Raw genomic sequence first — 18,943 nt, 5'->3', positions numbered from 1 at the left:
CTACAACTTCAAACACGAACGGAACGATCCAACCCCTATAAAACGAAGAAGGAATCAAACGAAAGGGAATATAGCAAAACAGAAAGCATTATTAAAAGAAGAATATTTTTTTGATGATCTCGCCGACTTGGACATCGGAGTGTTTTCTTGTAGGGACCCCGACATTTGGAGACACAGAAAGAGGGAAAGAGAAGATCAGCAAAACCGAGTAATCCTGTTCTCGGAGAGTTCGGGTTATACCTCGGCTAAGCAGCTGATTAACACAGAACAAATTGACGTCCACCGTGGAGCCCAAAATAGATTAACCCCACTGAAATAATTTTGTCTTTGTTTTTATTTTATTCCCGTGCCTTATTTTGCAGGGACATCCAGTATGGCCGACAACAGAATCCTGCAATTAACAAAATTGGAGCTGCTGGCCCAAAATGCAAAACTCTAAGCTGAGGTCCAAAGAATGACCGAGCTTCTAGATCAAGAAAGGAATGGAAAACAAAGTGATGGAGATCCCAAGGACACAAGCCAAAAAGACGTGCATTCACGGAATCTTGAGGAAGTAACCCCTCCCAAAGAGAGGAAGACCCTGTCCAATCATTTTTTGGAGGATATCATGAAATTCCAGATGCTAAAGAATTTCGTACTGCCGACTACATTAAAGCCATACGAAGGCCTTGAAGACCCTCACATTTATGTTACTAAGTTTCAGTCTATGACGTTCTTTAATGGTGCTTCTGACCCTATACTTTGTCGATCTTTTTCAACTTTTTTAGACGGTGCTGCGTTACTTTGGGGAAGGTTCTTGATGGCCTAGAGAAGGGGGTTGAATCTATGGTATTCTTTTAAACTTGATTAATTATAACTCAAACCAGAAAATGAAACTTAGCTTCAGTTTTGTCTTCGAGATGGATTATGTAGGAGACAATTTTATTTTGTCTCATAATCGTGAAAAATAGAATCAATGCAGGGAAGAAGAAGATAATATAACCATATATCCTGGTTCAGTTATTTTGTGCAATGAAACCTACATCCAGTCTCCACCACAAGGTTGGTGGATTTTTCACTATCATTTCAAGTATTACATACACCGATTCCTAAAGATTTAACCTAATCCTATCAGGGACAAATCAAGCTTCAACATAAACTTGACTTGGCTAGGCAACTTCCTAGACTCTCGACACAATACGTGCTTATCCAACTTAGTAAGGGATACATCAGATATAAGATGCAAAACAAAAATACAATCAAAAGAGACAAGAAATAAATCTTGGCTTTTCTCTCCAAGTTCTTCTCTTTGCCTTTTTTCTCAATGATTTTTTCTTAATACATCTCTTATATGTCTTTTACCACTGAATAGAAAGAAAAAAAAGATACAACATACAAATAAAATACTCAATGATAAACCATGAAGGAGGTGATGTTGAACAACTCAAACTCTATATGCTGAACCCAGATTCTGAACTCTCAAATGTAGCTATCCATCTTGGCGGAATGCTCCTTTTAGTGTAGGTGCAATACTTCCAAGACTTCAAACTTAGATTTGTGAGGTTTTTCTCTTCTCTTCTCTCGGGTTTTCTCTTCTTACTTGCAAACTGAATTGTTTTTTGCTTTTTGTATTAGTTTTGTTTACACACTTAGGGCTTGCTTCACAAAGTCAGCTCCTTAAATCTTGAGCTAGCTAAGAACTTATTTCCTTTTTCTTCAATCAGACCATAAACTTAGGGATTTGAATCAGAGTTAAGCAACGCAGCTTCTTTGAAAACAAATCCTCAATGGATTTGATAAATCAATACTATTAACCTTGTGCTTTGGCTCCAAGTTTCAATATTAGCCATTGATTCACAGTAGAGAAAAGTAGCCACCACTTTCTTCATATTACCCGAAATGGTTGTGCAGAGAGGAAGGTGAGATCAACAAGTAATTAACTTGCATATTTATGAAAATATTTTACCTTTTTCCTTCTTAATTTGAACATTTGCTTTTAGCTTCAATCTTGATTTGACATAGCCACTAGAGATTGCTTTTTCTTTCTTCCTCTTTGGTACTCAAGAGTAAAAGTGAACTTTTCTTTCTTCTTTGTACCTTATTTGAAACAATATAGCACCACCAGTTTAGGGTTAGTTTCCTTTGTCCTGAATAGCAATGGGCTAGGTTATGGATTCAATTCCATTCAGCAGCCTTGGAAGCACTTGGTGTCTTTAGTTGGGCTTCTTGTCTTCTTAATTTAGGCTGCACAATTAACATGGGCTTGCAACACTCAATAGTTTCATCAAATCCCAATTGGGCATTTAACCCAACCATCAACATGTTTGTCATCATCAAATATTGTTATTATTTACTAAACTCAATATTTGGTTTTCTAAGTTACCTGTAGGTTCCATCTCTTGCTTCAAGGACTTGGCGGAGTCCTTCACCAACCACTTTGCAGCCCCCAAGATATATGTGCATAGGTCAGATTACTTTAGTACTATCAGACAAGGTCAACATGAGAGCTTAAAGGATTATATGACACGGTTTGCTAAAGCAACCATGGAGATTCTCCACTTACATGCACTTAAAAGCGGCCTCTGTCCGGAAAAATTTTAAGAGACTATAGTAGTAACTAAATCGAAGACATTGGCAAAGTTTTGAGAGAAAGTTGAAGGGTAGATGAAAATCGAAGAACTCCATGAAGTTTGGCATTTGTAGAGACAACAACCTCGCCGAGAGGAGGAAAGATAACCCAAACCACAAAATAAAGATGACAGGAAGCCCTTTAAACTAACTCCAAATTTTGATGCGTATACTCAGTTCAACACCAAAAGAGAAGAAATCATCCATAAAATACTCAATGCTAAAATCATCAAATCACCGAGTAAAGCCGGGACCTATAAAGATCAGAAATATATGGACAAATTCAAGCACAATGCTTTCCATCAGAAATTTGGCCACACCAGTGATAAATGTGTGATAGCCAAAGATCTTTTGGAAAAACTAGTGAGACAAGGCCTAATGGACAAGTATGTTGACGGTCGCATACAACAAAGACAACCAAGGACATGTGGGAACCAACCTAAAAACACAAATGCATAGGAGAAGGTAAAATATCAACCATCCCAGACAAGGGGTCTAATTAGCTGTATCTCGGCAAGAAAAAGAACGTATCAAGCAATGTTAGTGGTGGAAGGAGTACCATCCGAAGTTCCACCACAGTCATCAACATCAACTATAACCTTTGAGCATTCTAATTATCAAGCAAAAGCAACAAACTTGGATGATCCAGTTGTTATCTCCATGTAGGCTGGAAACCTTTTAGTAAGGAAGGTCTTCCTCGACCCAGGCAACAACGCCAATGTGTTAATTTATTCCACTTTTCAGAAAATGAAGCTCAGCGAAAAGACAGTACAACCATCCTTTGGAGATCTTGTGGGCTTTTCAAGAGAACGAGTTCCTATTCTTGGGTACATATGGTTAAAAATGACACTAGGTGAACATCCATTATCAAAGACAATGGATATCCAATTCCTAGTGGTTGATTGCGTTAGCCCTTACAATATTATCCTCAGTAGACCATCTTTAAATTCTTTTGGTGCTATAGTATCTACTGTTCATTTGTGTATTAAGTTTCATGTGTAGGATAACCAAGTGGCATAATTCATTCCGATCAAAAGGAAGCACGACACTGCTATAATGCAAGTTTCAAAGGAAGACCGGAATAGTCAGCAAAATCCGAACATACCCAAGCTATACACAACATCACAGACATGCCAAAATTAGCCGACCTCAATCCTAGAGAGGACATCCATGAAAGACCTACACCTACAGATGATCTTGAAAAGGTAATTCTCAATAACAATGTTGATAAATTCACTTATGTTGGATGTTCACAGCCTGCAAAGGACAAACGCCAAATAATCAATATCCTCCAAGAAAATGTGGACCTTTTTGTCTGGACTCCCGCAGATATGCCAGGTATTGATCCTAACTTCATATGGCACAAACTACAAATCAAGCAGGTTATCCGACCTATAGCTCAGAAGAAACAGAACATGGGCGAGGACAAGAAGACAGCCTCCTTAAAAGAAACTCAAAAACTCCTCGCGGCAGGTATCATTTGAGAACTACACTTTACCACTTGGTTGTCTAATGTGGTTATGGTAAGGAAAGCCTCAGGTAAGTGGCAGATATGTGTAGACTTTATAAACTTAAATAAAGCATGTTCAAAGGATGTTTATCCTCTCCTATGTATTGATAAGTTAGTAGACAATGCTTCAGGTTTTGGTCTTTTGAGTTTCATCGATGCCTACTTTGGTTATAACTAAATTCTAATGCATCCCCAAGATCAAGACAAAATAGCCTTTATAATTGAATATGGTAATTATTGTCACAAAGTAATACCTTTTGGATTAAAGAACGTAGGTGCCACTTATCAGTGATTAATGGATAAAGTTTTTGCTAAGTAAATAGGAAGAAACATTGAGGTCTATGTTGGCGACATAGTGGTTAAAACAACACAAGGAAGGACCCATAGTGCCGATCTACAAGAAATATTTGCTCAACTAAGATACCATAATATGCAGCTGAATCCGAAGAAATGCTCATTCGGAATCCAAAAAGGCAAATTCTTGGGCTTTATGCTAATCTCTAGAGGCATCGAAGCAATCCCAAAAAAGTCCACGAACAATCAAAGAAGTCCAACATTTTACAGGGAGGTTGGCTACCTTATCCAAATTTCTACCCGCTATCTCCAGTTACTTACACCATTTCTTCAAAATGTTATGAAAGCAAGAAGCCTTCCAATGGTGCTCGGACTGTGAAGAAGCATTTCAAACTCTAAAGAAAACACTATCTTCTCCACCAATCCTACAAAGGCCAACACCAGGTATGCCCTTATTTGTTTATTTATCAGTCTCTACTAATATTGTTAGCTCTGTTTTGGTGACAGAAATAAAGCACAAATAATAACGGTATACTTCGTCAGTAAGCTACTACAAAATGCTGAGATACGGTACACAAACATGGAGAATTTGGCATATACTCCAATCATTACAGTGAGAAGGCTAAGGCATTATTTTCAAAGTCATACAATTATTGTTAGAGAAAACTAACCCTTAAGGCAGATCCTAACAAGAATTGAAGTGTCAGGGAGGCTTGTAAAATGGTCAATCGAGCTCTTCGAGTTCGATATTCACTACGAACCTCGGGCAGCACTGAAGGCTCAATACTTAACCAACTTCATAGCTGAATTCACAACATAGGAAGAAAGCACCACTGCTTCGAATCTATATATTGACGGAGCTGCCAACACAGAGGGGTCAGGAGTAGGAGTATTACTCACCAATAACTATGACCTATGTACGGAGTAGTTAATATGCTTCTCCTTTCCAATAAGCAATAACCAGGCAGAGTATGAAGCACTGCTGGCTGGTCTCCAATTAGCACAATCTCTAAACAAGACGCACTTACAAGTATATTGTGATTCCTTAGGTGGTTGTTTAACAGGTAACAACATAACTTCCAAATCCGAGATTATTTGCTAGACAAATACTTTATGTTAGTGAAGGACCTTATTTCAAGATTTATTTCTTTCCAAATAACACACATCACCCGAAAACACAATACCCGAGCTGATACACTATCAAAATTAGCAACAACTAGAAAACACGTGAATGAATTTATTCTTTTATAACTCACCCTTGCTGAGCCTAGCATTAGCAACAAAATTGTTTTGTCTCTTTCACATATTTAAGATTAGAGGGAACCATACAAACAATTATCTAAACAGGACAGTTACCAAGTGGAATAACTAACTCGAGCATATTTAAAAGACGAGTAAGTTTATTTACAATGATTAGAGACAAATTATACAAGTGTGGGTTTTCTTCTCCGTTGCCTTGGAAAGGATGAGAGCGACCTTGCAATGGCAAAAGTCCACAAAGGGGTGTGTGGTAACTACATCGGAGGAATGAGCCTAGCATCTAAGATTGCAAGAGAAGGATATTATTAGTCAATAATGAAGCAAGATTGTTTAAATAAAGTCAAACACTGTGACACTTGCCAGAAGCATTTCTCTGTCATTCACAGGCCAACCAAGTTGCTCCATAGTTCAGAGGTAAGTTGACCATTTTACAAATGGGGGACATACATCTTAGGACCATTTCCCAAAGCTCTTGGCCAGGTAAAACTTTTGTTAGTTGCAGTCGATTATTTTTCAAAATGGATAGAGGCATAACCATTAGCAAAAATCGGTGCTGAAAAATCAAATCATTTCTTTGGAAAAGTATTATTTGTCATTTTGGTTACCTAAGGCTATCATAACTGACAATAGTCGGCAGTTTGTAGACCACAATCTTGCTGAATTTTTGCAGAGGTTTCACATCAAGCACCATTTTTCCTCGATAGAGCACCCACAAATGAATGGCTTGGCCGAAGCCGCTAATAAAGTCATTCTCTAGGCTTTAAAGAGAAAGCTAGGATATGCCAAGGGACAATGGGCAAAGCTCATCCCAAAAGTCCTATGGACCTACAATACTACCATACAATCTACAACACATGAGACACCTTTTCGACTTGTCTAGGGTGCAGATGCAATGATCCCAGTCGAGGTTGCATAAAGCTCAGCTTGAGCCGAACATACAACAATAGCTGAAAATGATAAACACAAGAAAAGTAGAGCTAGATACAATTGATGAAGAAAGAGAAAGAGAAGCCATAAGACAAAAAGCCATGCAAACAATAATCCAAAGAAAGTACAACAAGAAAGTCCACTTCCGAACATTCAATGAAAGAGACCTTGTCTTCAGACGAACAGAAGAAGCAAGAAAGCCACCTGCCTATGGTAAGCTCACTGCAACATAGGAAGGACCTTACCGAGTTATACATAATCTCGGAAAGGGGGCATACAAACTCTAGACACTAAAAGGAGACAATCTCTTGATACATGGAACATCTCTTCGCTTAATCATTATTTTATGTGACTTTGATATAGACAAGGGGAGACACTCTTTTTCCTACTCACAAATTTTTCCCTATTGGATTTTCGCTTGGAGAGGTTTTAATGAGGTTCTCCACACTATATCAACCATATGTATCTTTTTTTACAGAGAACAAATAAACATTCTCCACTTTTACCTTGTTTTTAATTCAAAAATACAAAAAGAAAGCAGTGTCATTATGCGAAGCATAATTTATTTATCCAAACCAAACAATTAGTATCTTAACACGGCAACATACGTTCATATTACAAAATATGGCTTATCCAAACAACTAACTACGCCTACAGATCAACATATCATAAATGTAACACCCTAATTAGCCTAAGCTCTACCTCGCGTCGTAAAGCAAAGGTTAATCAGAGATTACGACAATTCTAAGCTCATACATATAATATATATAGAAGGAATAGTATAATCTAGAAGCCCGACAAAGGATATAGCTCAAAAACAAGATTTCAAAAGCACAAAACGTGCTAACGAAGATACTAGCTTAAGGCACAAGAAACAAATATAAGATAACAAAGATAAGTATATAGTATCATAAGAAACTAGCCACGACTCACGGAGTTTGATCCGGCTAGCCATATACAGACCATACAAGAAACCAGACAGTAAAAACAGCTTATACAAGTTTTGTGCTCTCTTATACAAGCCTCTAGGCCAAAACAAACAAAAGTGAGAGACATGTACAAAATAAACTAAAAAGACTCCAAAAGGTATCCGGATCCTCCGCTTCTGTCACCAACCAAACAACTCACCGAGGTGGGTTGCGACCTGCATATGAAAAACACAACAGAAATATGGTATGAGAACCGGAGGTTCTCAGTATGGTAACAGTGCCCAATGATGCAGGATATAAGACCCCGGGATGCTAAAGGCAATCCTAGACTCCATATCCATCACAAGAATTCAAATTTGAAGCATTCTAAAAAAAATAAGCATAATTATATAAAACCTTAACATAACTTAAAACCTCAGCATATAAAATGGGTAATCTAACTTAAAGAATTTTCTAGTCTAACAGTCTCCGCTGTCCCACAGCTTTCACCAACCTATCCTCCGTGCGATCCCATCGCCACCGCCTTTCGAACCTCCTCAATCCCAGTAGCAATCATAATTATATACAATGCAAGTAAATCACAAGTAGAAGCATATAAAGCAAGTAGTTCAAATAAGCGAATAGGCATGTTATTCAATTAGGCATACATTTACAAGTCGGCAAAGCAAACAAACAGATAGAAAATGCACATGATGAATGCCTGTCCTATTGGCTGTGATATCACATTGTCAGTTCAACTGCCAACTCGACACATCTCCATGGAGATGTCGCCCTTCGAAATCATCATATGAGAACCCCCGAGGTATAGTGCTCAGATCACTGTCCAGGATTTTGTGCCTGCACGCTCTATTGATCCGAAGGGATGCGAGCGGGATACTCTTGCCACGAACCTCTCATCTCAACGCAAGCGAGACGAACCACCGCCCTTACGCTGCCACCGCTACCTCGACAGGTGAGATCCAGCCGCCGTTCCTGCCAGGTGCATAGCGTCTCATAATCTCAATATAAAACAGTAACAGTGGTTTTCCAGAAAACATTTTCAATACATTAGTGACTCCTCATCACACATTCGAGTCCTCGACTCATCTCAACCACTGTCAATTGACATTTTTATTCTGAACTCAACAGTTCCTAAATTCTCATCTCATACCTCAACCATTCATCACATACCATCAAACCATCCTCGGTACGCCAGAAACCTAGGCCTCCATTTTCTAATTTTTCCAAATAATATCATCTAAAACCCTTAAATTCTTCCCCATTTTTTAAATATCCCAAAACTAGGCCCAAGAGTTCTAAAATGGTGTTATAGAAGCTTACAACCTTGTTGGGAAGGTAGAATAGTTGAAAACAAAGTTAAAATTTGAGAAACAGGGAGTGTGCGTATGCACAGGGGTGTGCGCGCGCACACTCTGGAGGAGTTTTAAAACGTGTGCATACGCATAGGGGTGTGCGTACGCACAGGTGCCAAAATTCACAAAGTCTATTCGTTCGCACAACCTGTGCCAGCGCCCCCAACAGACTGGCCTTCCCAACGTGTGCGTGCGCACAGGTTGTAATTTCCCATTAGTGTGTGCGCGCACAAGTTATGCTAGCGCTGCAAGCAGATTGTCTGCTTCTGCGTGTGCGTACGTGATGGGTTGGAAACGAATTCCAACACCTAAACTCACTGACAAGTATACCGGGTCGCATCAAGTAATAATAACTCACATGAGTGAGGTCGATCCCACAGAGATTGAAGGATTGAGCAATTTTAGTTGGGTGGTTGATTTAGTCAAGCGAACAAGAGTTGATTTAAGTGATTTGTATCCAACAGAAGCTAAATTGCATGAAATATAAAGGGAGAGGGATAATTGACAGTAAATTAAAGAGCAAGAGAAGTAAAAGAGCTGAATCTTAAAGTGCAAGTAATATAAATTGCAGAAACTTAGATTGCAAGGAATGTAAATAACTGAAACTTAAAGTGCAAGAAATGTAAATAGCTTGAATCATAAAAGGATTTGGGAACTGGGATTGCAGAAATTAAACAAGAAAAATTAAATGACAATCAACAGAGAAGTAGAAAGTGAATTGAGATGCAACATATTTGAACAAGAAAGGAAGAATTGCTTGAGGAACCAAACAGAAAGTGAAATGTACCTCAATTGCAACAACTAAAAGAAAGTTGAAGATCTCAGGGGTGGAGGAGACTAGAAAACAAGTCTAGATCTCAAGTCCTTCCTTGATCCAACAAGAACAATTGCAAAAGAAGTGGAAGAGTAAATTGCAGAAGAAGTAGAAGATGAAAGTAGTAAATAGAATTTGGATTTAAATCACAGTTTCTAGAGTTATGCAGAAAATAAACAAAGAGATCTCAAGGTGAGATTGAAACAGAATTTCTTCAATTCTCCACCCAAGATCCAAGAAAAGAAGTAGAGAGTGCAGAAGCAAGAACAAGGAAGAAGAGAGATAAATTCTCCTTCTCAATTCTCAAAGATCCAAAGTGACAAATTACAAGAAAGTTAAAAAATGAAAATTCTAAAATGAGGGTAAAAGTCCTATCTAAATAAAACTAGCTTCTATTTATACACTTCCTATTTTTGGATTTTAGAATTTGGAGTGGGCTTTTTAATTTGGTGAAGAATTGAATTTAAATTGAATTTTGTTCAATCTTGGCCCATGGATGCTTGCTCTCAGTAGTGTGCTCAGTTGGTGGGGAGAGTGCAGCATTGGTGCTCATTCTCTTGGCCCTTTGTAGCGTGCCAAGCTCCCTGGACAGCATCAAGGTCGCGCTCAGCTCTCCCCAAGAGCGCAGCACTCCCTTTGCTGCCTTGAGGCTTGTCTTGCGCACACCAAGCTCCTTGACCGTGCCAAATTGTGCGTGTCATGCTTCCCTGGCCGTGTCACACTCGCGCCTCACACATCAAGGAATAAGGAGAGTAGCGCTCAGCTCTTGGCAAGAGCACAACACTCCCTTTGCTTTGGTGAGGTCTCAAGTTCGAAACCTTGGTGATGCATGCACTGGCCTCTTTCTTTTGTGCACAAAGTGGCGCCTTGTTCCTTGCTTCCTTGAGGTGCTTGGTTCGATCCTTGAGGGTGGCATTTTAGCCATTTTTGGCTTATTTTCCTTTGTGAGTAGCGCTCCCCCACTCCCCCTTGCTCATGAGTTCGAACCTTGTGGCAAGCATTGGCAAGCTTTTTCCTTAAATTTATTTTTGGATGGAGCCCGATAATGCTCTTGGCAAGAGCTGAGCATTGTGCTTCTTCCCTTTCTTCCTTGGTTCATTATAGCGCTCAGCTCTCAAGGAGAGCGTAGCATTCAAGCCTTTGGTTCATTATAATGCTCCTTTGGAGAGCATTGAGCTCTTGGAGAGAGTGCTGTGGCTTTCCTCCTTCAATGTGCCACGCTTCCTTGTCTCTTTTGCCAAATTTTTCTCTTCCTTGGGCCACGCTTCTTAGGCTATGCTTTCTTGTTTTTCTTTTTTCTTCACCTACAAGTAATCAAAACAACCAATCAAAGTATCACCAAATTCACAAGGTTTATAAATCATTCAAAAATCAATTAAATTTAGCTTAAACCTCATGATTTAGTATCAATTAAAGGGTGGTTGATTGATTCAACAAAACCATGCAATTCCACTCCAAACCACTTACTTACAATGCAAGAAAGTGCATAAAACCTAATGAAACAAGTGAAAAATGCTTGAAAATCTAGCATAAGATGACTTGTCATCAGTACGCACAAGTCTATGCGTGCGCACAGGTTAAAATTTTCGCAGAGGTGTGCGTGCGCATAAGGCTGTGCGTGCGCACATACCAGAAATCATAAAATTCTGCAACTTTGTAGAACTTCAGATTTTTAACACCAACTTTGAGTGATCATAACTTCCTCTACAAAAATCCAAATTTTACAAACTTTATATCAAATTGAAGGGTTTTCGAGAAGCTTTAATTTCAAATAAATTTCAATCAATTTTGAAAACTGAGGCAAAAGTTATGATCGAACAAAGTTCACCAAAAACCAACCTTTACCAAAATCCATAATTCCTTGTAAAACACAACCAAAACCATACCAACCCATTCCAAACTCCACTTTTCATCAACATTTACCCTTTGTGTCATATATCACAAAACTTACCACATTTTCCTTCCCAATTCATCATTCTCAATCTCAACATCAATTATATAACACTTATAATCAATCCATATTCGAAATTTACCATTAATCAACCTCAATATTACATCTATCATACCAAACCACTTTTCAAATCCACACATTTATTTATCATCATCATATTATTATCAATCATCATAATTAAACTCAAACTACATCAAGCCATCATAAATCAACATACAACAACATTCAACACTCATCAACCATTTTAATTCAAACCTATCCTATGGGTCACTAGCCTAAGTGTCCATGAATACTACATAGAGAAAACCAAAACCATACCTTGACCAATTCCCAATATGTCCAAAACTTAAAATTGAGCACAAGCAAGCTCTCAACCACAATCCAAGCTTTCAATGTAACTCTAACAAGCACCAATAAGCTCCAATAGCTCCCAAACTCACAATAATCAAGCTATATACATATAAATCACCACAAATCAACCTAGGGATCAATATAGATATAATCTCACAAAGATTCAAGAGTTCTTACCTTTTCCAATAGCTTTGGAAGCCAAAATCCAATGCTAAGCAAGGATTAGAGTGAACCTAAACACCCAAAAATCACAAAATTTCACTTAATCAAAAGCCCTAACCTCAAAACTTTGAAGAGAAGAACTGAAAGGTATTCAAGATTTCTTTACCAGTTTCTTATACGGGTTTTGTAGAGATCTTCACAAGGAACGCATAGCCGCAAACGGTGCGGCGATTGGGGCTCTGTAGCTCAAGATATGAGCTTGAGAAGATGGAAGTGAATAGTGCTCAATCTCTTCTTCTCCCCCTCTTTTCTTTTCAGCATGAATGGGTGTGTTTGAGTGTGTTATGACTGTTTGGGTTCATTAATGGACCCTTATATATGTTGGGCTTGGGCCCAACTTGGGTCCGGTCCAATCTGTTAGCGTTTTTAACCCTTTTGGCCCAACTTCGGGCCAAACCTTTAAAATTAACGCCCGGTTTTTCATTTCTAATGTTTTTCTAAGGTTTTTGACTGTTTCCACTTTTTCTTGCGCAGCACGGAGCAAACTCGAACCGGTTCAACCAGTTCGACTGTTGGTTTGTAGTTTTTCACGATTTTTTTGCAGAAAACACATTTTCTAACTCAGAAAGATCTACTGAGTTCAAAAATCACATTTAAATCCTCAAATTCTCACTCTAACTTTTTGGAATCTAATTTGGGCAATATAATCACTTAATTAAACGATTAATTAAGCTCGGTTCTTATATTCTCCCCACTAAATAAGAAATTTTGCCCTCAAAATTTGAATTACCTGAGAAAAGTTCGGGGTAATCCTTTCGCATTTCAGACTCTAATTCCCAAGTGTGCTTCTCAACTACTGCTCGCTCCCAAGCAACTTTAACCAATGAGACTTCCTTTCCTCGCAGCTTCTGCACACTAGTGTCATCGATCCTCACTGGTGTTACTTGGAAAGTTAAGTTTTCCCTCAACTCAACCGACTCAGGCTCCAACACATGAGCCGCATCCGACGTGTACTTACGGAGTTGTGACACGTGGAATACGTCATGCAAGTTAGACAGATGAGGTGTCAAAGCTACTTGATATGCCACCGGCCCGAATTGCCTTAGAATCTCAAACGGTCCAATAAACCTCGGATTCAACTTCTTGGTCTTAATCGCTCTTCCAATCCTAATTGTCGGTGTAACCCTCGGGAATACATGTTCTCCCACTTCAAATTCTATCGATTTTCTTCTCTGATCTGCATAACTCTTTTGTTGACTCTGAGCAGTTAGGATCCTTGCACGAATCTTCTTAATGTTCTCAGTAGTCTCTGCTATCAAATCTGGACCCAAAACACTTGCTTCACCAGATTCATACCAACAAAGTGGAGACTGGCACTTCCGTCCATACAAAGCCTCATACGGAGCCATCCCTATGCTCGCATGAAGCTGTTGTTGTACGCAAACTCCACCAATGACATGTAGCGGTCCCAACTTCCAGGTTGATCCAATACACATGCTCTCAGCATATCTTTCAACGTCTGAATAGTCCTCTCCAACTGTCCATCCATTTGTGGATGATATGCGGTACTGAGACATAGCTTCGTACCGAAAGCTCTTTGGAAAGCTCCCCAAAACCTTGAAGTAAATCGGGGATCACGGTCTGACACTATGTTCGACGGCACACCATGCAACCTTACTATCTCCTTTATATACAACCTTGCTAACTCCTCCATAGAGCAGTTTACTCGAATAGGCAGAAAATGAGTGGATTTGATTAAGCGATCCACGATCACCCAAACCGCATCAAATCCCAACCTAGTCCTCGATAAACCGGTCACAAAGTCCATTGCAATTCCTTTCCACTTCCACTGAGGAATCTCAAGTGGCTGTAGCATTCCCGATGGCTTCTGATGCTCTATCTTTGCTTTCTGACACGTCAGGCACTTGGATACCGTTGAAGCTACATCACCTTTCATCCCAAGCCACCAGAACATCTTTTTTAAGTCATAATACATCTTCGTGCTTCCGGGATGAATAGAAAACCCACTGTTGTGAGCCTCTGACAACAAGTCTTGCCTCAAACTCCCGACATCTGGTATGAAAATTCTCCCCTTATATCTCCACAACCCTTCATCATCATTGGTGAATTCTCCAAGCCTCTTCTCACCAACTAGTTGGAACAATTGCTGAAACTTCTGTTCATCTTGTTGAGCCTTTTAAATCTCCGTCTTAAACGTACTTGAAATTTCAACTGATTCAAACAAGATCTTCCGGTGACTTCACCAATATCCAACTTAAGATCCACAAACTTATCCACTAACTCCTCCTCCATAATTCTCATCCAAGAAATTGTCAAGGACTTTCGACTTAATGCGTTTGCTACCACATTTGACTTTCCAGGATGATAACTCAGTTCAAAATCATAATCCTTTAGCAACTCCATCCACCTCTTCTGACGCATATTTAGTTCTTTCTGATCAAAGATGTACTTGGGACTCTTATGATCAGAAAAGATGCTAAACCTCACTCCGTTCAAGTGGTGCCTCCAAATCTTCAATACAAACACAATGGCCTCTAATTCCAAGTCATGAGTTGGGTAATTTACCTCATGTGGTCTCAGCTGACGCGATGCGTAAGCCAGCACATTCCGATGTTGCATTAACACACAACCCAAATCCTTTAAGGAAGCGTCACAATACACTTTAAATGGTTCATGCAGTTCCGGCAAAATCAAAATTGGCACCGAAGTTAGCTTTTGCTTCAAAGTCTGAAAACTATCTTTGCACTCCGACGTCCACACAAATGGCACTTCCTTTCCTGTCAACTTGGTCATTGGTAGTGCAATCTTGGGAAATCCTTCAATGAATCTCCGGTAATATCCGGCTAAGCCTACGAAACTTCTAACTTCCGTCACCGTCGTTGGTCTTTCCCATTCCATCACCGCTTCTACCTTAGAATGATCTACGACTATTCCTCCCTTGCTCACCACGTGACTTAGGAATTTCACTTCCTCCTTCCAAAATTTACACTTTGACAACTTAGAATATAACTTTCTCTCCTTTAGGATTTGCAACACAATCCTCAAGTGTTCCTCAGGCTCCTTCACTGTCTTGGAATAAACTAAGATGTCGTCTATGAAAATCACCATGAATTTGTCCAAAAAGAGACGAAACACTTTGTTCATGAAATCCATGAAAACAGCAGGTGCATTCGTTAACCCAAAGGACATCACCACAAACTCATAGTGTCCATAGCGCGTCCTAAATGTGGTCTTAGGGATGTCATCCTCCTTTACCCTTATCTGATGGTAATCGGATCTCAAATCAATTTTGGAAAACACCCCAGATCCTTGCAATTGATCCATCAAGTCATCTATCCTTGGTAGCGGGTACTTGTTCTTTACAGTCACTTTGTTCAATTGTCAGTAGTCCACACACAGTCGCATTCCTCCATCCTTCTTCTTCACCAATAAAACTGGCACTCCCCACGGTGATACACTCGGTCGAATGAACCTCTTGTTCAGAAGCTCCTCCAACTGAGCCTTTAACTCGGCCAGCTCTATCGGAGCCATCCTATAAGGCACAATTGACACTGATCCGGCTCCCGGCACCAATTCAATCTCAAATTCAATCTCCCTTTGAGGTGGGAATTCAGGAATATCCTCCGGGAATACCTCCGGAAAGTCTCTAACCATCAGAATCTGATCTAAGTTCTGGGCATCGCCCGAAGCATTAGCAGTTAACAAGATGTAACCCTGACAATCTTCCCCACTACAATGCACCATTACCGAGTTCAGGTAGTAACCTTCAGCTATCACTACTCCATTTTCTCCTTCCGGCTTAAACCGAATTGTCCGTTCAAAGTAATCTAACAAAACCCGATTCTTCGACAACCAATCAAACCCCAAAATCATCTCCAACCCAACCATTAGTAAACAGATCAAATCATGCATAAAGTCTCTACCCTCAAGTTTGAATCCTACTTGCCTACAACCGACCTAGTCATGACCATCTGATGCGGAGTATGTACATGCAGATCAAATGGTAACTCTGATACTTTCAAGTCTAATTCCTCAACTTTAGGAAATGAAATAAATGAATACGAAGCTCCAGTATCATACAATGCAATTAATGTTTTATCACCAATTAGACATATACCTCTCATCAACGGATCCGCCTTGGAAGCATCCTTGGCATTCACAGCAAAAACTTGCCCCTGGTGCTGACTCTGACCCGCACTTGGATTTTTTCCACGTGTGCAATCCCTCGCAAAATGACCAGGCAAGCCACAGTTGAAGCACCCACCTAAACCAATCTTGCAAGAGTCATATGGATGAAAACGTCCACAACGATCACAAGCTAAATCCGGAGAATTCTTACTCTGATTTCCTCTCTCTTTGCCACGCTGAAATTGGTCAAGAGTGTTCTTTCTGAAGCCTCCTTACCCTTGAGGCACATATCCTCCTCTCTTGAAACTCTGACCTCTAGGATGGAAATACTTGCCACGTCCCCGACTCGAGTTCCCTCCATGAGTCTCCTTGGATGCTGCTACGGTCTTGGCATACTCTTCAACTACCCTTGCTTTGTTCACCAAATCAGAAAAAGTACGAATCTCCATAGGAGCCACAGCAGTCATTATGTTGTCCTTCAAGTCCCTTTGGTATTTGATAACTTCCAGCTCTTAGGTCTCCAGGGCACCCTAACACACCCCAGAGAACCTACAAAACTCCTCAAACTTGCTTGTGTAGTCTGCCACTGACAAGGAACCTTGCTTCAGCTGCATCAGTTCCATCTCCTTTACTTCCCTTGCAGACTCAGAAAAGTATTTCTTGTAAAAGGCCGTCTAGAATACGTCCCACGGAACATCGGCGTTCTGGAGCTGTAGCAAGCGACACTCTGCTTACCACCAGTGCTGGGCCTCTCCCGCAAGCTGATAAGTGGCAAACTCGACATACTAATTATTCGGAACGTGCTGCGCCTGTAAAGCACGCTCCATAGCCTGGAACCAGTTGTCTACTTATGTAGGGTTAGTTGACCCTCAGAAAGTTGGTGGATGAACCTTAAGGAACGTCGCCAAGGTCATCGGAACTCCTCCCGTGTTATCGCCATTCCCCTCAGCATTATCATTAGCATTCCCTTCGTCATTCGCGTTTCCGTTTCAGGCCGGTTGGCCTTACCTCTGCACAGCTTGCAGAGTCGCAGCAGCATTAGCTTCCATAGTGTTCGCAAGGTTTGCCATGGCCGCCATGAATTCGGCATGGTTGTCATCCGGTTGCTCATTCCTAATCTCTCGTGAACGTGCTCGACCTCGGCCGCGAGTAGCCATGTAGGGTTCCTGTCTACACCAAACAAGCATGCTATGCAACATCAAGTAGATAACCTAATAGTATCAAAGAAAAGACACACAGAGTATGCAATGAAGTACAATCGGTCCATCCCTCAGGCTCACGAGGACGAACCGCTCTGATACCACTAAATGTAACACCCTAATTAGCCTAAGCTCTACCTTGTGTCATAAAGCAAAGGTTAATCAGAGATTACGACAATTCTAAGCTCATACATATAATATATATAGAAAGAATACTATAATCTAGAAGCCCGATGAAGGATATAGCTCAAAAACAAGATTTCAAAAGCGCAAAACATGCTAACAAAGATACTAGCTTAAGGTACAAGAAACAGATATAAGATAACAAAGATAAGTATATAATATCATAAGAAACTAGCCACGACTCGCGGAGTTTGAGCCGACTAGCCATATACAGACCATACAAGAAACCAGACAGTAAATACAGCTTATACAAGTTTTGTGCTCTCTTATACAAGCCTCTAGGTCAAAACAAACAAAAATGAGAAACATGTACAAAATAAACCAAAAAGACTCCAAAAGGTATTCGGATCCTCCACTTCTGTCACCAACCAAACAACTCACCGAGGTGGGTTGCAACCTGCATCTGAAAAATACAACAGAAATATGGTAGGAGAACCGGAAGTTCTCAGTATGGTAACAGTGCCCAGTGATGTAGGATATAAGACCCCGGGACGCCAAAGGCAATCCTAGACTCCATATCCTTCACAAGAATTCAAAATTGAAACATTCTAAAATAAATAAGCATAATTATATAAAACCTTAACATAACTTAAAACCTCAGCATATAAAATGGGTAATCTAACTTAAAGGATTTTCTAGTCTAACAGTCTCCGCTGTCCCACAGCCTTCACCAACCTATCCTCCGTGCGATTCCATCGCCACCGCCTTTCGAACCTCCTCAATCTCAGTAGCAATCACAATTATATACAATGCAAGTAAATCACAAGTAGAAGCATATAAAGCAAGTAGTTCAAGTAAGCGAATAGGCATGTTATCCAATTAGGCATACATTTACAAGTCGGCAAAGCAAACAAACAGATAGAAAATGCACATGATGAATGCCTGTCCTATTGGCTGTGATATCACATTGTCGATTCAACTGCCAACCCGACACATCTCCATGGAGATGTCGCCCTTCGGAATCATCATATGGGAACCCCCGAGGTATAGTGCTCGGATCACTGTCCAGGATTTTGCGCCTGCACGCTCTATTGATCCGAAGGGATGCGAGCGGGATACTCTTGCCACGGACCTCACATCTCAACGCAAGCGGGACGAACCACCGCCCTTACGCCGCCATCGCTACCTCGACAGGCAGGATCCAACCTCCGTCCCTGCCGGGCGCATAGCATCTCATAATCTCAATATAAAATAGTAGTTTAGTGGTTTTCCAGAAAACATTTTCAATACATCAGTGATTCCTCATCACACATTC

The 18,943-nt window shown here is 40.2% G+C and overlaps 1 protein-coding gene across 1 annotated transcript; it reads right to left on the bottom strand.

Annotated features, from left to right (window-relative positions):
- Window positions 1-6,547: 6,547 nt before the first annotated feature.
- Window positions 6,548-16,066, bottom strand: LOC112778168 (uncharacterized). Its single transcript, XM_025822518.1, has 7 exons — window positions 15,651-16,066; window positions 14,783-15,515; window positions 14,378-14,611; window positions 13,650-13,773; window positions 13,198-13,478; window positions 8,418-8,499; window positions 6,548-6,618 (listed from the first exon to the last, which is right to left on the bottom strand). The coding sequence occupies exons 1-7, from the start codon at window positions 16,064-16,066 to the stop codon at window positions 6,548-6,550; spliced, it is 1,941 nt and encodes a 646-aa protein (XP_025678303.1).
- Window positions 16,067-18,943: the final 2,877 nt, after the last annotated feature.

Source organism: Arachis hypogaea, chromosome 19 (assembly GCF_003086295.3).
Source record: "Arachis hypogaea cultivar Tifrunner chromosome 19, arahy.Tifrunner.gnm2.J5K5, whole genome shotgun sequence".
NCBI lineage: Eukaryota > Viridiplantae > Streptophyta > Magnoliopsida > Fabales > Fabaceae > Arachis > Arachis hypogaea.
Note: the sequence above shows the minus strand (reverse complement) of the source record. Positions and strands in the feature narration are given on the sequence as shown.